The sequence below is a fragment of the Medicago truncatula genome, chromosome 8 (assembly GCF_003473485.1).
Source record: "Medicago truncatula cultivar Jemalong A17 chromosome 8, MtrunA17r5.0-ANR, whole genome shotgun sequence".
Taxonomy (NCBI): domain Eukaryota; kingdom Viridiplantae; phylum Streptophyta; class Magnoliopsida; order Fabales; family Fabaceae; genus Medicago; species Medicago truncatula.
This window is the reverse complement of record NC_053049.1, coordinates 16,363,708-16,384,954: the sequence shown is the minus strand read 5'-3', so window position 1 is coordinate 16,384,954 and position 21,247 is coordinate 16,363,708. Positions and strand designations below refer to the sequence as shown.

Here is a 21,247-nt window from a genome sequence, read left to right as displayed (position 1 = left end):
TTTATACAAGCCACCGTTAAGAAATTGTGAGTAAAATTAGTAAAAAAAATTCGCAACCTAAATAAATTTCTAAGTAGAATAAAATTAATTTATGATATCACTTGCTAATTTACACAACTAGCTAATTCTTATTGGTTAGTTTAGGTGTCACCTTTATTTATTTATTTCAAAAAGGGTAAAAGAAATAGATATTAAGATTCAACCATCTATTTGGATTTTAATTTTGTACATATCATTCACCTTCTCAAGAGGGTGAAGAGATAGTATGTACACTCTGAAATAATATATTTTTATTAGTTGAAATTTAAATAGGTTTCACTATCATTTTTCTAAAAATATGGATTTACTATACTAGTGTATATTTGATGAGATCTAAATAAATTTTAAACAATAAATATAATAATAGATAAAATGATGCCATGGCAGTTCCATGGCCCGGCGACGCCGGACACTCGCTCGGGCTCCGGCCCAAATTTTTTACAATTTCATATGTAAATCCCTATGAATTTCTTATATAAATCCCTATAAATTGGGCAACTTCTTTAGATATTCTTATTTTTATTTTTTTTTTGAAAGATTTAGATATTCTTATTATTTGCTTGCAATTTTTTATGCAAACCCTCATAAATGTGTTGCAAATTTTTTTTTACCCGGGCTTTACAATAATTCTGGCTCCGCCACTTATGATGATGCTATATATCACGATGGCATGGAAAGTTTAACTTCCACATGGCATGGAAAGCAGGTTGGGTCAAATGTTTGACCAACCAATGAAAAACTTTCATTGGTTGACCAAGCAATGAAAAGGCAAGTGTTTGGGACAAAATCTCTCGCTGAATATATCATTTCCCTAGATAAAAAAAAAAAAAAAAAAGTGTATTGCTTTTTTTAGGAAAAACTTTTTTAACTAACAAAAAAATGCATATTGCTAGCAGCACTAGTATCTTATTTTCATGTGTGCAATGACACTATTTTACCAAAATATGTGAAATTTCAACACGTGAGAATAAGACCTGTGTTTATTCATTTTGAATTCTTTTAATTCCAAGAGTTTCTCAATGAGCTCTATAAATATCTGCACAACTACTTCTTTTTCAGTTGGTGTAGTATCATAAAGAAAATTTCAGTTGGGTAGTATCATAAAGAAAAAGGTGATAATAACTCTCCCTTTGATATATCTCTTTCTGATTAATCTGTCACATAAACATGGGGGATGAAAATATGAGAGAGCCATTGTTGGAGAAGAAGCAATACTATAAGGATTGTCCTGGTTGTAAGGTTGAACAAGCCAAAGAGCTTAACAAGGGGGTATCCATTACAAATCTTTTGGTCATATGGATGGTTGTGTTATGTTCAAGTAAGCAATATTTCAATCTCTTGTTTTCATATACTTATGAACAATTTGATTTTTTTTTTTCTTTTTGTTCATTGGGACTTTTGAAGTATCTTTGAGTTCTTAGCTTGCTAATGCTATTATTCTAAGTTCTTAAGTACTAGTGATTGTATCTTAGATTCTCTAGAGCATGTAGCGAGTACAATCTCGGAGTTAAGAGTATCAATCTCTCCGTTGAGATTGAACTAGCTTTCCTAACCACAGTTCTTTCATTTTCTTGATTACTTCTTGAAGAAGATCTTGAAAAAGTTCATGCGGACTGATTGAAGAATTTAGATTCTTTATATGAGTTTCATGCATTTAGGCAAAAGTTTGTTAGAACACAGATTGAATCTTTTGTTGTTTTCACTCGCAACGTATAGGTGAAGATGTTGTGTAATCAATAAGAGAGAAAAGGAATTAACACAAAACTGAAAAATGAGAATTATGCAGAGATTGCTAATTGCTAATCCCACAAAACTGAAACTGTTTTTGTAACCACCTAACTTGCATTGCAAGTAAACTAGTCTAACATGAATTAATCAATCTATAAAAGTAAAGACAAAAGTACCTTAGTAAGAAATGCAGGGATTTGTTTATATACAATAATTATTAAGCTTATGAATTCTCATGTATTATTCTTCAATCAGTTAAAACTACTTTGTCCTTCTCTGATATGACTCTTTTTCTGTCATTTTCAGCACTTCCTGCATCATCACTTTTTCCATTCCTTTATTTCATGGTGAGTTTATCTATCTTGATTCTTTAGTGTTACAATTTCATTTTCATTTTCATTTTCATTTTCCTTTTTATTTATAATTAAAATGAATTTAATAATTGCATACTCTTTTCAACTTTCACACCAGTTTTTGAGTATCCTTTTTGCATGTATATGAGTAATTGGTACTATAGTGTTGGTCTGTCGTACTGTGGCACATTATAATATAAAATACTCGATGATGCAGCATTGTATCATTTTTGTGAAATATTAAGAATAACATATTTGGTTAAGATTTTATAATGATGCACGTAATATAATCCTCGATGATGCAACGTTTATTTTTCAGGTAAGGGATTTTAAAATTGCAAAATCCGAGGCTGATATTAGCTACTATGCTGGCTATGTAGGTAAGATTATTTTTAATACTTCCACTCTTCGAAGTCTTTTATCATTGTTATAAGTTGTTCATTGGTGATAATTGAAAATGTTGTAGGATCATCATTCATGCTTGGTAGAACATTGACATCTGTATTATGGGGAATGGTTTCTGATCGCTATGGTCGAAAACCTGTTATAGTTTTTGGTGTTTTCACAGTGTAAGTATATCTGTCAATGAATTTGATGCTTTTCTTAAGATATCGTAGAAAATAACTATGACATATTTCAAATTTGTAAATAGAATACAGACACGAATTCGTTTAAATAGTCTTCATTTGATTTCAGTGTCGTTCTCAACACACTTTTTGGCCTTAGTACGAGTTTTTGGATGGCTGTTATCACAAGATTTCTTTTGGGAACTTTAAATGGTGCAATTGGACCAGTAAAGGTACTACAAGTTTTTAATTAACATCTTGTTTTTTTTAGGTAAAGTTTTTAATCAACATCTTAGCACTCTAATTTTTCATCTATTGCACTAGGGCTTTTGAATGTGTACACCTGGATACATAACTGGTTCAATGACTCGATCTCTTTCAAGTTTCAATTTATGTATGTATTTGAGAGTACTCCTATATTTAACAGGCTTATGCTACTGAGCTTTTTCGAGAAGAACACCAAGCTCTAGGACTCTCCACTGTAAGTTTCGCCAACTCTTATATACTACTAAGGTTTTAAAAAACAGTCTGCAGCTGCGGTTATAGCAAAAACGTCAATATTTTTTTATGCATTTGCAGCTGCATCACGGCTGCAGTTGCACCCATTCAAACCGAAGTTGAAGACCATGTCCCCTTTTAGTTCTTAACAATACAGCATTCCATCATAATAATTGAAATTGTGATATATGGTTTTATGGTTTTAGGTAAGTGCGGCTTGGGGAACAGGTTTAATCATTGGACCAGCATTGGGAGGCTATTTGGCTCAGGTGCTATTTTCATTCTGATGCCTGAAACTTTGTATTCAATTGAGAAGTTTGAAGGATAAATGGTGTGTGCTGATAGTGGCAAAAACTCATGTGAAAATTCATCATTAATCGCTCTAATACTTTGGGAAATTTCTTCTTGCAGCCAGCAGAGAAATATCCAAATATCTTTCCAAAGGGTTCCTTTTGGGATAAGTAAGTGGACTTTTCCTACTTTTCAATTTTATAAAACTCAAGGGTTTGTTTGGTTTAGAAAACATTTTCTATTTCATGTTATGTTTTCACATTTAATTGCAAAAATATAACCTTGTTTTCATTTTGGTTAGTCTCTACAAACATCTATACAAAAGATAGTGAAAACAACTATTTTTAAAGCAGAAAATGTTTTCTGATACCAAACAGACACTAAGGATTCAACTATGCTTCCTATCTTGTTTTTCTATCAGTACATAACAACGATCAAATGTGGATTTCCATTTTTCACAACAAATGATTTTGCAGGTTTCCTTACTTCTTGCCCTGCTTCATAATATCAGGAGTTTCATTTGTAGTAGTTATCGCCTGCTTGTGGATTCCGGTATGTATCTTTGGTTTTATCGTATGTTTTATGGCTTCTATCTCATAACTCAATATAATTGTTTAAACTTCATGCAGGAAACACTTCACAAGCACAATGGTAGCAGTGAGTCCATAGATGATGCTGAAGCTATAGAAAATGGAAGCAAAAAGGTTGACAAAGAAAAGATAGTTCAAAAGAATGAAAACCTCTTGATGAATTGGCCCTTTATGTCATCTATCATTGCTTACTGTGTCTTCTCACTTCATGATATTGCTTATCAAGAGGTAAATTTATAATTAATGAGGTTAAATTGAATCTCATTTATATATATATATGCTTTTTGGACTCACATGCTTGTTTACCTTCTTTAGGTTTTCTCTTTGTGGTCTGTTAGTCCTCTAAATTTGGGGGGATTGAACTTCACAACTGATGATGTTGGTAATGTTCTTGCAATTACAGGTGCATATTTGGACCCTATAGTAAATATTTTTCATTTTTTACTTCCTAACTTGCTATCCACTAAAATAGCATTTAAATTTTATACACTTACACGAGGAAATGAATAAACGAAAGGTAACCCTAGATACGTAAGGACACGTAGATCACATTTGACAGGTTGAAACAGAAAACTGACAAAAAGTCCCGAATTGCCTAACATTTGAAACTTAAGGGGCCAAAACGGAAAGAAAAAAACTTCAAAGGACCAAACTGAAACCTAAAAATAAGTTAAGGAGTCAAAGTTTTTATTTAACCTCTGTATCAAAAATCAAAATTATGCTTATCACTCTATGGTTTGCATAGATATATTTTTATATTCAGTGTTGATCTTTGTATTCCTAACTTGTGAAATTCTCAGGTCTAGCACTTGTTATCTACCAACTTACAATATACCAATATATGGAAAAAGCTTGTGGACCTGTTAACATTTCTCGAATCACAGGGGTTAGTTTCATCTGATTGTGGTAATTGTTGAAATTCTGCATTTCATTGAGTGTCTTTTGAAATATGTTTTTACTTTTTATTACTCCATGTGCAGATTTTTTCTATACCAGTGTTGCAAAGTTACCCCTTCATAGCAATGTTGTCAGGCATAACATTGTACATAATCATTTGTCTTGCTTCCATCCTCAAGAATATTGTGTCTGTAAGTGCATTTCTTCATTTCTTTATTTAACCATTTATGACTAATATTGAGAGTTAAAATAAATTAAATGGATTCACTTACCAAATTTGACTGATTGTATCCTTTTTTACGGACTAGGTGACCATTACAACAGGTTTATTCCTTATACAGAACCGAGCAGTGGTAAGTGTATTCATTATCTTTGTATCATTTTCTTCAAAATAAAAAATGTCACATGTTATTTTGTATTCATTATCTTTTGTTTTATCACAAAGTTTGGTATTAGTTTTTGATGGATTTGTGGCATATTGATTTGGAAAACAGGAACAACACCAAAGAGGGGCTGCTAATGGCATTTCTATGACAGCTATGTCTCTATTCAAAGCGATTGGACCTGCTGCAGGTGGTACAATGTGAGTAGTCTTCATCTAATTTTTTCTTCATTAGTAGAAATTTTAATCTACATGCTTTTTTACTACACTTAAGATATGCTATTATAAATGATTCTCAATTTTTGTCAATGCAGATTAACTTGGTCACAAAAGCGTATGGATGCTTCTTTCCTCCCAGGTAGGATCTCATTGCTCAACTAATTTGTTTGTTTATTTCTATTTGAACATAATCCCTTAAGATTACAAAGCTAGACAACCACCACTGCACTAGGATAGCCCCTGAGATATATCAAAAAAATCAAAAGCAATTAAGTGATTGTCTTATAAGCACTTATAAACCATTTTGGGAATGTGGTTGAACTCTATTTATATAGTAGTAAGTTGTTATTATCAGTTGTTATTAGCTCTCCTTAACACTCAAACAACCACTTTTTGTCGTAATATAAACCTAAATAAACTGTAAATAAGCTCTTCCAGACGGGTATAATAAGAGGTCTCTGTTGTTTTGCTAGATGTATTACTTGGTAGCTTACTATTGTGCATTTAACTGCAGGCACCCATATGGTCTTTTTCTTCCTTAATTTGTTTGAAGGACTTGGAATACTTATGATGTTCAAACCATTCCTTGGTGAAAAGAAGAAAACACATTTAGATCAGTTACACTGATATCAGACAACTTTGCAGGAGTTATGTAGTATCACAGGGTCATTATTTAGGACCGTGATGGAAACAAGATGCATTACTAGCCCTGTTCTTTGTTTCTATATTGATAGTAGCAATTAAATGTATAAAAAGCAAATGAAAAGCTATAGAGGGGATAGTTGAAAGGAAAGAGAATGTTTGAAGCTATTGTGCTTCTCTTATTGGAGTCATGATTCTCAAGTTGAAAGTGACATCACTGAAAAATAACTGCATTGTCCTGGTCATAACCTTTATAAATTTGTTTCAACTTTCATTTGTTTAAGAGAAATGAATCTTAAATGGGAATATATAGATTACAATTCTATATAAGTTATAATGCTTAGGAATATATTGCACCACTTGCATTATTACCATTCTTTTTAATATAAATTTGATATCACCGAGCACAATTGTAGGGACTAATCCTCTAATCTGGGTAGGACTATATACTACATAAACAGCAAAGTTCTAGCTCAATACTTTTAGCATGTTACATAGCTTAAGTATAAATATATTTTTATGTAAACAAGTCACCAGATCAATAGAAATAGAAATAAGATACACAGCATGGTTTAACAAATTAGTTTCTACATTCCCAGATGTAAAATACACCATTAGCCTTCTAATGAACATAAACATTGACTACTAAATTACAAGAAAATCTAAGTTAATACTCCAAAGGACAAAGATCAGCATGTTGATGATTTCAAGCGTTCATGACATTTCAACTCGCCAAAATTTTACCCTTAAAATTAGGAATGGGGCATGATGATCCAAGTCGGATCCATAAAACAGTAAAGCCCAGAGACCAACATGATTAATTTTAGTCAAGAATATCTACACTTCATAATTATATTTGAAAGCAAATATACACTAAGTTCGAGCCTCCAGGCTTGATCTGGCTCTTGAAATTGAATTTCCTCATCTGCTGTTAAACAAAAAGAGTGTGGATAAGTAAAAACAAGAAAATTAGTCTTAATGAGGTACAAAATTTCTGAGAAATGGAAATAATCTCAACTCTATTGGTAGATAATGAAAAGCATAAACATTTGCATACATGAGAACGTATGTCTGAGATGCATGTATAATCTTAAAACATGTTGCATAAGATTTTAATATACATGAAGAGAGATGAGAAAACGTCAATTCACATGGAAAACCACACCAGTCCGAAACATGCACAACAGCACATGAACAATGATAAGGACTTAAAACATTTTCTCACTTGTAATACCAAATTCTCACTTGGGTCTTCCACGAGTTGGATCCTCTGCAGTTGGGGAAAGATGCATATTGGAGAGGATTCCGGTCCCTTCAGAACTCAGTCAATTTTAATGGTTCGTAGTATCTTACCTTTTAATATATTTATCTACCTTACATGACCAAATCATCTCTAGTAAACGTATCGTCTTTTTAATAACCATTGTTACTCCTAATGTTTGTCTATCACATTCATCACCGAACTTTTGCTTCCACTCATCTACCAGGACACTCTCATCTCAGAACATTAGTTAATGGTTACATGGTACAATTTTCCTTGGAGCTTAATAGCTACCTTTCTATCACAAAGAACATCCCAAACATATCTACATTTCATTCCTTAACCTGATCCTATGACTTACAATCTCTTATTTCTCCATAAAGATCAAAAGCAGCTAATGATGTAACTTTTCGTGTAGTGTGAAGACTGGAAGTAACTCATATTTCTTACAATCTCTAATTTTGAACTCAGACAAAGCTAGCACATCTTGCTAAAACAGCTTTGACCATCCCAAATAAACTCCCAGATAACAGACCAAAAGTACCCACCTCTAGTTCTCACCCCCCAAATATGGGTATCTTGAACAATGCCTTGTTGAAAACACACCCTGAAGGCAAACAAAGAGGTATAAGAATTGGATATGAAAATTCATCTTCTTCACTAGCCTCTCAACATTCAGAACTTTCTTTCTCTATACTGGATATCAAGGTACACATAACGATAATTGGTCAAGTGCTGAGTTATCTGGGATCCAGACAAATTATTTCCCTTCAAGTGAATGTTTTAGACCTGACAGCGACAGCTACTCCTAAAGATAACATGGCTTCTTTGCCCTTACAGGGGGTATCCTGGTGGTCAATCCATTGCTTCAATAACCACTCAATCCCATGGTTCTTTTGCAGATATGAACTACAAAGGAGTTATTTCCACAAAGTCACCTGAATATATAAACGGTAATTTGTGGGCAGAAAAGACGGAATGATGACCTGTTAGGAAGCCAAGCATTGGATTCCAAAGAAATAACAATTTTATGAAGAAAAAAAATGATAGAATAGGAGAGAATCTCTCCTCCAAGGGATTCCCCTTCACAATTACAAATATTCAAAGATGCTCTCTACATTTGTGTTCTCTTATTTATACACATACTCTAAAACTAATCCAAAGAACAAACTAACTAACTTCTTTAACAACTCATAACTACAATCCAAATAACAAACCAACTGATTTAACTAACTACTTTAACTACTCTAATATCAATTATTCTATATCCTAACAAGACCAGACTCACAGGCAGAAGGAACTGGAAGTCTTGAACAATGACCATCTTTTGTGCAGACGGAACTGGGACAAACGAGAAGGGATGGAACTTGTTCAAGAACGGCAGGAAAAAGAAAGGAAGGGACACGATGTGTTAACTATAATATTGAAACAAAAATCATAAAACCTATTTCTGTAGTATTGGGCTTTAACTGAAAACTGTTTTAAAATTAAGTAAAAAACTAATTTAACTCCATTTTACCCAAACATGTTTTGTTTAAAAATTAAAAAAAAAAAAACTTATAAAACCACAAACTTAGAACCTATATATAAACTCCTTAAGATAGTTTGTAGTAGCAGCTTATACAAAGTTTGTACGAAGTTTATCCTTATTCTCTCTTCAACAGTAAAAACAACCTATATATAAACTCCAATATGATAAACACTTATTGAATAATAAGCTTTTAATTAAATTGTTTATTCAAACACTTCCTTACATTAGTGTACATAAACCATCTTATTAGTGTTTCTTCTTGCCCTCAATTCCAAATTTTACAAGCAAAAGGTATGATTTTGATCATCCTCACTACTGTATAAAATATTTGAGTTCCTTAATGTTGCATGATCTGAGATTCTTATTTTTCTTTCTATACCAATGGCAAAGCTTCAAAACACTTCTTTCAACCAACATGGTTGGTGCCTAAAGATTGGTATATATTATAACACCTCAAATGATTTAGGTCCCACCTCCCTGATTCCCTTCTTAGCATCCCCTTTTTATACTGACTTTGTTTTTAACAGTTTTCATCATTTTTAGACAAACATCGAACCTTGACGTGCCCATTTTTAACTCTACCTTTTTTAGACAAACATCGAACCTTGACGTGCCCATTTTTAACTCTACCTTTTTTAGACAAACATCGAACCTTGACGTGCCCATTTATAACTCTACCTCTTGAACAGTTTCCACCTCAGATATTATTTAACCTTAGGTACAGAGCCTCTCGGTTCTCTCAGTGTACCTTTAGCTACCTTCTAAATGACTGAATGCAAATCTTGCTTCCACGACATACTTGTGCCACAATGCATTTTATTCGGTTAACAACCTAGAATTAACTATCTAACATGACCCCTGTACCCAAACTTGGAATCAAATATATAATGATTGGTAACAAATTAAAGCATTAACAGAGTTGCATAATAGCGCAAGATCAACAAATTTCTTCTTTCGAAACACAGACCTTAAATTCAAAACTAATCCTAACAAAATCGACTTGTAAGGTGAGGAATACCAACCACTTATAGACACGTTTTAAGGCCATATCACGTCGAATGTGAGATTCTTAATACCCTCTCCTCCTGCTTTTATATATATATATATATATATATATATATATATATATATATATATATATATATAGAGAGAGAGAGAGAGAGAGAGAAACCATATCTCATCCAATGTCAGACTCTTATTAAGAATAATATAGACTCTTAACAATACTATAGACCATGAACAACAAAATGAATAATAGAAATGAACTCAAAAAAAGGAATCTATCGCAAATTTGAGGCATTATGACCTAAGATGCCTAATCGAAGCTAATTAAATTAAACTGTAAAAGAACTTATCCGTAGCTTATACAACTTATCATTTATGCTCGACTGATTTATCTTAAAATTATCTTGAGAAAGTAAGTTAAAAAAATATACTCTTTAGTGAGTTGTTACTGTAAAAAAAAATCATTCAAACTAAAATGCACACTTATAATACAAGCCAGCTTAAGATACTAACAAATCGGATCTACGTCATATGCCTTTGTTGTGAAAAGCAATAAGATTGAAAATTTATTAGAAACTTCAGATAACAACATAACAAGGCAACTTAAAAAGTTAAAATCAGTATGCATTCATTATATATATCACATCTGAATTAAGTATTTTGAAAACTTGCAATAGATGCACAAACCTCGTTTAGCCATGAATAGACTTGCAAGCACCATGTTTGTCTGTGAGCAACTGCAACAAATTGTCAACCAAAGAAACCACGGCACCTTGCTGATCCACACAAGCATTTCTTTCTCCTTCTAAGTGCACTACTACCACCAGCATGACCAGCATGGGTAATTCCATAATCATATGTTAACTCTGCCATTGGAGGAATATGTCTAAGGGCAAAAAATGCAATGTGGATAAAGGATTGATTATTTTCCGCATATAAGACTGGCTGCCAAAAAACATTTGGGGAGCAACTATGATTCATGAATCTAGCTATATTTCCCACATTCCTGGCACTTATAATTAGAGGAGATGGTATTGTATAATCCTCACTACATACATTTGAACTTACATCTTCCAGTAAGCTAGGTTCATAATTCCACTTGAATGGTTCATAAATACGGCTTGTATCAAAAACATATTCGTCATTATCTCCTTCAACGTTCTGATATACCTTGGCTCTGTTAATAACTTCTCCTGCATACTCACAAATAAAAGTACCAGCACGTATAGGATCCAGTGTTCGAAGCCCCCAACCTCTACCCTTTGTTCTGAACACTTCCATGTGTTGTTTTAAACCAGTCTGTGATACTCGATTTTTGCAAGTAGGAAAACACCGACACATAGGGCCACATTCATGAATAAGCGGCTTCCGACTCACTAGAACACTATTTGCAGTATACGGAAAATCACCTTCATTTCTTTGAATGCATGAACAGTTCAAATCACCTGGGACACATGCTGTGTTACAATTGCAGCTTAAAGAAGGCTGCACTAGACCAAAAGGTTTTGGGTTTTTGAGAGATGTGAAATAAGTGAAAAAAGCAGGACCTTTCTCATCATCGACATCATTGACAAGTGATACTGGAATACTTTCAACCCCATTGGAGAGGTCTGCAAGAATAAAACCATTCCTTGCACAGGAACCTGCCTTCCACTTTTGAGCCAATTTCCAAGCAGCATAAGCAATTTTTTGACCAGGTAACCTTACCAACTTATACTTAAATATACCACCGCCAGATTTCCCTCTTTCAATCCAAGAATCTTGGATTTTATATAAACCATCATACATATAGATTTTTGCACTTCTATTCATAGGATCTCTCACACCTCGAATGACTCTAACTTCATCGTGCCGCTGTGCACTTCTATCCAAAGCAAGATTACCTCTTTGAAGCTTCTGATCAGTCACATGTTTATCTTTCTTGTTGAAATTCTCACCCTGACCACTATAAATTAAAACATTATTATCCTCTGTATCATCACCATATACACCTGACGAAACAACGCTTAACGCCACAGTATCTTCCTTAGACCCATCCTTGATACTCATATAATCAATTCCACCCATTGATTGAGCATGCAAACCCACAAGACACATTTCCATTCGAAAAAAGAAAACATCCCCAATCTCAATCCCAGGCACCACACCCGCTCTTCTCCTCGTGTTTGTTTTAAACCCTTTACAAGTCAAAGCATTACTCGCTCTTAGATCCGCACGCTTGATAGCAAGTGCATTGTTCAGTTCCTTCGACTCTTCAAGTTGGCATAGCCTCCTTCGAATCGAATCAAACGTCATAAGCACATGATTAACCGATTCCCTATCACCATCATCTTTTAGTGTCGGGTTAACACCAACATAAGAACTCGTACCACCAACAGACGCCTCGCGAGTTTTGTTCTTCTTCCTTCTAAGAAACTCCTTGCAGTTCTCAATATTATCCGTACTACGCTTTTGTTTATCACCTATAAACCCTTCCGAATAATCATTGTTATCTCCATCGCCTTGTTGATTCATTTCTTCATCATGTGAACTCTTGTAGGCCCTTATTGGAGTAACTTTGGCAGCAACAGGAGTGTCATGAGCTGCTGCTGCTGCTGCTTTCACCGGTGTCTTCTCGGCTACTTTGTCATCAAGAGGGATTTCCTCAGCTTCTTTTGGAAGAGGAATTTGATGGGGTTTGACAAATGAGTAAAATGGAGGAAACCCAGATGGGTATTCACGAGAAAACACGGATTGAACATGTTTTGGTAAAACAGGTGCTAAACTACGTAAGGGTTTGACTTCAACAATCTTAGATTTGTCAAATGAATCTTCCATTATAAATAAACCCTATCAACAAAACCTAAAATCAATGAAAGAAATTTCACATTTTTAATACAAAATTATAATAAAGTTGTAATTTAAAAAAAATATATATATACCTAAAGTTGTAGCATGTGGATACCTAAAGTTGTAGCATGTGGATGTTGAAGAAGAAGAGAAACAGAGAAGCGAATGTTAGGAGTCTTCTAGAATTCCGAGAAGAAGAAGAAGAAGAAATTCTTTGTAATAAGATTGTTTGTTTTTTACTTTGCGAAAAAAACATATGTAGTTAAAATAAAAATATTTACAAAATTTTCTAATTTTAAAAAATGAATTTTTAAGCTTAAGTTATTTGACGATAAAGGTAGACAAAAATTTGTAAAATTATACAATCTATCTTTTAATTTAATTTAAGATAACAATATTTTTTAATTTAATCAAATAGATATCAAAAAACTCATAAACAAACCTAAAAAAAATTGGTGGAACAAACCCAAATTTTGATCATACAAACCAAGAAACTCATATTTCATTAAATAAATATCATAAAAAGGATATGATATTTTTTATTTTTTTTGAAAGTAGACAGAGATATTTTATTGATTTATCATATCCCTAATGATTTCATATACAATGCAGGTTGGACATTCTTCAATCCAAATCCTATTGGGTTCAATTAGAGCGTGTTGGGCCAGCTTATGGGCTGCCTCATTACCCTTCCTACCCACAAAGTTAAAGGACACATGTCTTAATCTAGTGGATCTAAACCGGATACCCCTTATCACATTGCCTACATATAGATTGGGAGTGGTTTCAATTTCACGCAGAAACCTTACAATTTTCTCACAATCTGTTTCAAAAACTACATCTAAGAATCCACATTCAGCTGCAAATTCTAAAGCCATGTATACTCCAAACGCTTCAGCTGCTGTTGGATCTGCAAAACCATCCATGCGCCAAGTTGCCGCTGCAAATACTTCTCCAGATGCATCACGAACGATAGCGCTTAATCTCCAAGTGTTGGCTTCTGATAGGTTTGCATATGTATTGATTTTGTATTGATTAGCTTCTGGTTTGCGCCACTTAGTCTCCTTAGCTTTGCTTCGCGAATGAGAATTGGTTGTATGGTTAGCTTTCATTGCTTCCGTCTGCTTATTGATAGTTTTATAACATAAAGGATTAAGTCAAAGAAAATAAAATAAATGACGAAAATGTTACATAAAATTAAGTTAAGGGACATATTGCTCTTTTTTCCTAAAAAAATAAAAAATATTTTAAGTTTTACAAAAAAAAAAAATATTGAATTTCCCATTTTGCATTCATTTGGATTATATAATCCTAACTACATATTTAATATTTCGGATTTTATAATACGAACAGCCCAAAAATTCATAAAACACATACAAATTGTCCTAGTTTCTGTAATTCCTTTTCTAAACGTTTTTTGTTTTAATAAGTGATGATGCAAATTGCATCACCTATATTAAACCAAAAGAGTAGCAAACAAAAGAAAAGGGGGGACTAGGCCAAAATCATTTAAGTATTTACACCAAGCATATTCTTTATATAATCATGTCTAAAGCCACTATGAAAATCATCAAACCAAACTGTATAGGGAATGGATAGACCTAAGTCAGCTAGATTGACAGCACAACTATTCTCTTCTCTGTAAATATGCGACACTAAAAAAAATAGATGGAACAGTTATATAGATAAAAAAAAGAATATAAACGGTTCAAAAAAGTATAAACTGAAGAAAAAAAATAATACAAGATCGATTATCTAACATCAAATATGTTAAATCTCTCATTAGACCAGTTTCATATAACAATTGTAATTCATATGTTGACATATTTCGGATTATATAATTCAAATTTTGTCAACACACTGCTCGGACCTGTTTGTGACGAGCATTATCAGTTTAACAATCATATTAACCATTCTAATTACTCTATAATCATTTCTTCACATGTCAATTTTACTCAACCACCCCTATTTTATGGAGTAATAGGGCTAGCACTTGGGTGCCATAGTTTTTTGGTGCCATTGGTGCCATTGGTGCCATAGATAACTTTGTGTTTATCTCTCTTAATAACTTATTCTCTCTCTCATCTAAATAATTTAGTTTAATCATTCTCTCTCATATAAAATGAACCTATATCACCAATGTCACCAAAAAAATATGGCACCCAAGTATTTTCCGAGTAAGAGAGACAAAGTTAAAGTTGGATAGGAAATTTTGAAAGAGAGAAAGTTGAAGTATTAAATTATAACTTATTTCTTTAGATCTATCCAATCGTGTACTATGCTACAAAAGTGTGAAATATCAAGTCTTCTAGTCCCTCTCTTTAATAAGATATGCACATGTAGATTGATTGACATAAAACAAAGTGGTTACTTGTTTATTTAATGTATTATAAAACGGGAAAGTGTTGGTGTTGTGTTTTTTTATTTATTTCATAACAAGGGTAAGAATGATATTTCAAGTAAATGTGTGTAATATATAATTTTATTAACTTTTGTGAAGCCTTTTAAGATTTACCATATATTTGGGGGGAGTATATGATAAACCATGTTACCTAAACAACCTAGTATAAGAGGTATTTTTAATGGGTCTAGTGTAACACCCACAAACCTCTATACAATATTTAAACAATAATTCATCAAATAATCAATAAGCATAATGTTGTCCTAGAATGCAATATTTTTAATAGACTTTCAATATAAATATGTGGTTGTAATGCAATATTGCTATAATGTTGTCCTATAATGGGATGAACTACATTGAAAACATACAATATAATGACTCAACCATTGATACGATATGCTTAAAAATCATGTCCAACTCCTTAGCGCTATGCAATAATCAGATATATGACTTAATATTGAAGTACTTACCTATCAATCAATATTGCATCATTTATTATAAACATAAACACACGCACAAATTAGCTACTAAATAATAAAACATATATTTGTCCTAATGAAACATAAACATACACACAAATTAGTTACTAAATAATAATACCAAACATCACAATGTTATGTTTGTCATCTTTAATAATTAAAATCCAACAATAACAACTTTTGTCACTCCTAATTCTAAACATTAGAAGGACAACCCAAAAACTTCAAATTTGCCTGGGTATCACTACAATAAAGTCAGGGTATTGGTGATAAGCTTTCGAGTTTTTTTGTAAATGATAGCTCCAATACTTTCAACTAAGTCCCGATATGTGACGTCCCTTTTGGTTTCTTTGATCACGCTAAGCGAAAATTTGGTAAAAAATGCATTGTTTTTCAATCGTTCCCAATCTAGGCCCTAGAAAACATCTTGGTGAATTTGACATGCTCTTAAAAGAATGCTCGAGTGAGGTGTTGCCCTATTTTGTAAGTCTAAATCTGCAACCTTCATTTTTCTTCGCTTCTCAGTTAAATCTTGGTCTTTAGTACTAAATTCAATAATCTCTTTTGCTCCGTCCAAAAGCCTCCAAAATTACAACAATGATAAATCAGCGATCATGAGAAACTCCTTTACTGATATACCGTAAATCCGAGTCTGCACACCACAAGTAAAATAAAAATTTAGTACAACAACAAAACACCAAACCCAACATATTAACAAACACTACACCCCCAAACACATACTAAAATTCCAACAACCTATAATTTGTAATACGTGAATTAGTTCTATACGAAGCAACGACTCAATAATTTGTATCTTGTTGTATGCTAATTAATTTACGATCAAGTAAAGTCCAACTTTCTTGCATCTTGCTCTCTTAAAATATATATATTTTTTAACAATAATCAATTGCATTGAACATCAATCCAAGCACAAGACTTAAACGATTGATTTTTTAAGGCTAAGTTGAAGGCTAAAAAATAAAATTAAAACCATTAAAATAAAAATTATTCGGTCCCTGTTACCTTAGCACTATAGTATGATTAAGCTTAATCAGCATGTTACCAAAAAATAAAACTAAAACTTAAACTAGGAGTTTGCTAATTGAAAGCTAAAAAAGAACTGTTATCTTAGTTCCATTAAGAAGAACCATGAATTCTTCGTAGTCAGTATCATTACAGTTTGTATTTTCATTACGGCGGTTACCATGACCACAAAAATAAAACAACATCATATCGTCAACTTTAGAGTTATTTACTATATCACATAGATGTTTGATTATGATTTCTCTAGCAGTAGCAGTTTTATTTTCTTATTCTTGAAAATACAATGTAGGAGGCACTGTAATCAATGTAGGAGAATGAAAATTTGTGGTAGGAGATGCATACGCCATGAAAGTAATATCCTTGGTAGCAAACCCAAAATAGGTTATCATATCAATGCTTCTTGAACTCTCAGTACATAGTTAATGGGACCTTGAAGGTATACTGATTTAAAAGTAGGGTATCAACCTGCTATAAGTAAGGGTGATTTCTATGCAATTGATGATAGGACTGAAAAGAAAATGTGACAATAATAAGATATTAATTTAAGCAAAATAATAAATAAACATAGTAAAATAGATTAAATTGCAGAGATAGAAATCATATCAATTGTTTCAAACTCAAATTGCAGAAAACATATATTAACTACAAAAAGATTTAAACCAGTTTTAAAACTTAGATTGTTCCGAACTCAAACTTTTGTAACACACTTAAAAAATGATCTCATGCTTGAAATTAATATATTTCAGCATTATTATACACTTAAAAAATGTTCCAATGCTTCAAATTAACAGGAAAACAACCCAACATTCAGAAGCAAAAACCATATTAGTCTATAACAGAAATTACTGTACAACCCAAACCCCAAAACACTATACAAAGTGTTGATAACTATTATAAAGTAAACAACAATATCAACTATACTCGACATGAATCGGAAATTACAGTTCCATTGATACATAATCAATGTAACAAAAAAAGACAATTAATAGGCAACTAATTGATTTTTTTTTAACAATCAAAACTTTATTAACAAAGCCTACTCCACTCAAGAAGAGAAGGAGTAGGAAAAACACTTACAAAAACACCTGCATATAAACCAAGTACCCTTATAAACAAAGTCAAACCTACGCCAAAAACTCAGAGCAGAAATTCAAAAGTAAAAAACATAACATCCAAACAATAACAACTAAAACCCACAAAGACAACTAATTGATGCGATGATGAGTTTCAAAATATCTTAGAAATTCTCCCAAAACAAAACAAATCAAGATATGAGCTTAATTAATAGTATTACAAATAAGACTTGAAAATTATATCTTTCACATAAACCTAAAAAATTGCAGAATTACCTGTGAATTGAAGAGGGTATAACTATCAGATTCCAAGATTTAGGTCATGGAATAGAGACAAAAAGACTTTTTGGCCAGACTTTAATATAATCAACCTCACATATCCCATAATGTATCGTACTCTCTCTAACAAAGATAGGGAAAAAACTTATATGTAGTTGGTTTAAGATGATTGGGATAAGCTTCACGTGAAAAAAGAAAAAAGGAAAGAGATACCATATGTTTTGGTGTTGTGTTTTTTAATTTAATTTATAACAATTGTAAGAATGACATTTCAATTAAATGCGTGTAATTTATAATTTTATTAACTTTTGTGGAGGCTTTTATTAAATTATGGATATATACTAACTAGATCTAATAGAACATTACTAGTAATAAAATACAAATTCAATCAACGTAATAAATAAATAGTAAAACAGATCAAATTGTAGAGGTAGGAATTATATCAAATTGCAGAAAACAAATTGCAAAGGAAAATCTAGAATAGCAACTTCTTAGTTAACAGGAACTAAAATAGATTTTTTTTTTTGTTGCAAAATTAGATTATTTTGATTGGTACTTAAGTTTGCAATCGTTCAATAACTTGTATATATCAAAACCTCAATTTGATGTAAACAAACATTTTGACTATCAACATAACAAATAATAATAAACTGCAACTTTAAACTTTTAATAAATTAAACTTGTAATGTTATAGAGATCCTAATATCAATTTGATTTCTTGACATTGCATGCAGCAATTTGATTTATTTTATCATCCACCAAGGAAAGAATATTTATCTTACTTAATATTAATCAAAGGTGGTCTGATTAGTCCAAAATCCTAACCCTAATTGCAGCTCAAATCCATTTTATGCATTCTTAATCACCCAACTAACTGAATTAATTAACTGGGACCTATTAACCCTTTATTGCATCGCTTCCTGGACTCTATAATTACCTCAGTCGTCTTATTTCCATTGTTTACCTCAACTATTTCCAAACCCTATGTTAATTAAATACAATCCAACTAACCTTCCTGCATTGATCCATGTGTCTGCTAATTAACACAGCCGCAAGCATACAACTAACTCATTAATCCACAGACTTTTTAAACCAGCTTGTGTGCTCAAAGTGATTTTGTCCTAAGCTGACCTCAACATGTAAATTTATGAGATACCATTGAGACCTTCCAGACATCATTTATTTCATTGTAATTTTGTGTTTAAACTTGCCTCTAAGCCACTCTTATAAATTCATGTTCCCCTTTGTTTTATTTGGCCATTATCTCAAAAAAGTTTAAGTTCATATCAGAACTCATTAGAAAAGAATAGGATACGAAACCATGGCAAGCAAAGGTTTGTTTTTGTCTTCTCTAATATTTTCTGTTTTCATGTATTGTTTCAAATCTTTGTACATAATTAATATGTTTTTTTTTGCTGTGTAGGAAGAGATCCAAAGCTGACAAAACGAGGGTCTACGCAGAGTTTCTGTTTTTGTAATACTTATTGATAATACTGGGTCAACTTCTTTCATTCTATTTGATCGCATTGTATAATAGAGTTTGAGACGGTCTGCACCTTGGTGGATGCCATTGCTGAGGTGCAGTTTTTTTAGATGTACATTATTTTGTTTATCTAATTCTGTCCTGCCAATTTATATCGACATTACGTATAAACTAACTGATATATAGATTATATATCGACATTACATATTTAGCACGCAATTTTTTATTATGTTTGCAAGGGGAACATTATTGGTAGCTATCCTGAAGAGTTGAATATATTTGTTGACAGGAGAATATGTTGTATAATGTTGAAGTTAATGATTCAAGTTTTTATCGCAATTGGCACAATTATACTATCAAGAAAGTGACTGCTAATGATGAAATCATAATACGAATCATTTCTCAGCATGGAATTAATATAAAATCTTAACTAAACTAACTGATATATAGATTATAATAATAACATCCATACTCTGTTTATATAAACTCAAATTTATGTGCATCAGCCTGGAAATGATGAAGAAGCTGACTATATTGAAGTTGTATCTAAGCTGCTAGATAGCCATCCTTTGGTATAGTTATATGTTATTATGCATTCTTCTTTTAATCTTAATATGTATCCTTCTTAGCTAATACGGAATTAATTCATGATATGAAATGATTATTCAATATTAGGATGTGAGTGAAGGCGCTGAGTCAAACAACAAGGATGATAGTATGGTGGCTAAATCGGTGCTGACACCGACTAACAAGGGATTGGGAAAGAGAGGTTCTGAATATGTTGAATCATTGGATGATATTGTTACTGCTGAAGGCGACACATCTACCACTAAGGAACCAATGATTGTGTCTGTTAAGGTTGAAGAAGCTAATTGACTATCGTGCAAGATTCAAATTGTTAGTGTTAGTTATGATTGTGTTTTGTCGTTTCCTGTTTAATTTCAATTAGGCCCAAGTTAAACTATCTTATGTTTTGTTGTTTTCAAATTCAACATGCTTTATATGGTATGTAATTTTTGCAGTTTTAATTAATGTCTCTTTTGGATTACCTTATGGATTTGGCACTCTATTACGTCTTTTACATTCATCTTTGCAATTTTCATTTATTTAAAACTGTAAGACCTAATTGGAGTGTTCTGTTTTATATCTTTCGATGTTCGTTGACATGTTAAGCTATAACAGTTATTCAAAGGTAATTTTTATTTGGAATAAAATTTGATAGATCACTTACAAATAGAAACCTAAATGGCAAGCATGTTTATTGAATACCTGCTGACATTAACTCAATATATCTATGCTCGCTTAATAATTCTAATCACAAGCTTTCATGATAATTTTTTTTTTTAGGGAGGCTTACATGATCTTATATACTAACAATCTATAAAATGTATATAGGTTAACTAAGAATAATAATATGTCAGTGATACTTATATTATAAAAAAAAATATCAGGACATAATTAGTATATGCCCTATTTTTTAAGCATAAGCAAATCATTGCAAACAGTTTTGAATATGTTAATACATCTTCCTAACAGATGCCTACTGTGAGCATGTATACATCTTCCTAATAGATGATTTAAAGATCTTATCTGCAATAGCAAAGCTGTATTCGAAAACAGTTGCGTGGATTATTTCTTTTCAACTAAATTACAACTT

At 32.1% G+C, this 21,247-nt stretch overlaps 3 protein-coding genes across 7 annotated transcripts; 2 read left to right on the top strand and 1 right to left on the bottom strand.

Moving 5' to 3' along the window:
- The first annotated feature begins 1,206 nt into the window (after window positions 1–1,206).
- On the top strand, window positions 1,207–6,531 carry LOC25501125 (protein ZINC INDUCED FACILITATOR-LIKE 1). Its single transcript, XM_013589729.3, has 17 exons — window positions 1,207–1,357; window positions 2,074–2,114; window positions 2,440–2,500; window positions 2,587–2,689; window positions 2,817–2,919; window positions 3,114–3,167; window positions 3,391–3,453; window positions 3,596–3,645; window positions 3,952–4,027; window positions 4,105–4,293; window positions 4,381–4,468; window positions 4,866–4,951; window positions 5,046–5,153; window positions 5,271–5,315; window positions 5,457–5,545; window positions 5,659–5,702; window positions 6,078–6,531. The coding sequence occupies exons 1-17, from the start codon at window positions 1,207–1,209 to the stop codon at window positions 6,188–6,190; spliced, it is 1,464 nt and encodes a 487-aa protein (XP_013445183.1). The 3' UTR covers window positions 6,191–6,531.
- A 212-nt stretch (window positions 6,532–6,743) lies between these two features.
- On the bottom strand, window positions 6,744–13,150 carry LOC25501124 (histone-lysine N-methyltransferase, H3 lysine-9 specific SUVH1). 5 transcript variants are annotated; one of them, XM_024772683.2, is made up of 3 exons: window positions 12,924–13,150; window positions 10,690–12,844; window positions 6,744–7,133 (listed from the first exon to the last, which is right to left on the bottom strand). In XM_024772683.2, exon 2 carries the CDS (start codon window positions 12,817–12,819, stop codon window positions 10,753–10,755), a length of 2,067 nt encoding a protein of 688 aa, XP_024628451.1. In that variant the 5' UTR covers window positions 12,820–12,844; window positions 12,924–13,150; the 3' UTR covers window positions 6,744–7,133; window positions 10,690–10,752. The 5 variants fall into 5 exon arrangements, with proteins under 5 accessions (XP_024628451.1, XP_024628452.1, XP_024628454.1 ...); XM_024772684.2 differs by having other exon boundaries at window positions 10,690–12,831; XM_024772686.2 differs by having other exon boundaries at window positions 6,744–7,130; window positions 12,947–13,150.
- A 549-nt stretch (window positions 13,151–13,699) lies between these two features.
- On the top strand, window positions 13,700–20,643 carry LOC112417181 (uncharacterized). Its single transcript, XM_024772385.2, has 4 exons — window positions 13,700–13,838; window positions 19,531–20,008; window positions 20,097–20,162; window positions 20,266–20,643. Exons 2-4 carry the CDS (start codon window positions 19,886–19,888, stop codon window positions 20,464–20,466), a joined length of 390 nt encoding a protein of 129 aa, XP_024628153.1. The 5' UTR covers window positions 13,700–13,838; window positions 19,531–19,885; the 3' UTR covers window positions 20,467–20,643.
- The last annotated feature ends 604 nt before the right edge of the window (window positions 20,644–21,247 follow it).

Coding starts and splice junctions, on each gene's coding strand:
- LOC25501125 (XM_013589729.3), top strand. CDS start 1,207: ATGGGGGATGAAAATATGAGAGAGCCATTGTTGGAGAAGAAGCAATAC. Junction 3,646..3,951: donor AAGGGTTCCTTTTGGGATAA/GTAAGTGGACTT, acceptor ATGATTTTGCAG/GTTTCCTTACTTCTTGCCCT. Junction 5,703..6,077: donor GGATGCTTCTTTCCTCCCAG/GTAGGATCTCAT, acceptor ATTTAACTGCAG/GCACCCATATGGTCTTTTTC.
- LOC25501124 (XM_024772683.2), bottom strand. CDS start 12,819: ATGGAAGATTCATTTGACAAATCTAAGATTGTTGAAGTCAAACCCTTA.
- LOC112417181 (XM_024772385.2), top strand. CDS start 19,886: ATGTTGTATAATGTTGAAGTTAATGATTCAAGTTTTTATCGCAATTGG. Junction 20,009..20,096: donor TTTCTCAGCATGGAATTAAT/ATAAAATCTTAA, acceptor TATGTGCATCAG/CCTGGAAATGATGAAGAAGC. Junction 20,163..20,265: donor TGCTAGATAGCCATCCTTTG/GTATAGTTATAT, acceptor ATTCAATATTAG/GATGTGAGTGAAGGCGCTGA.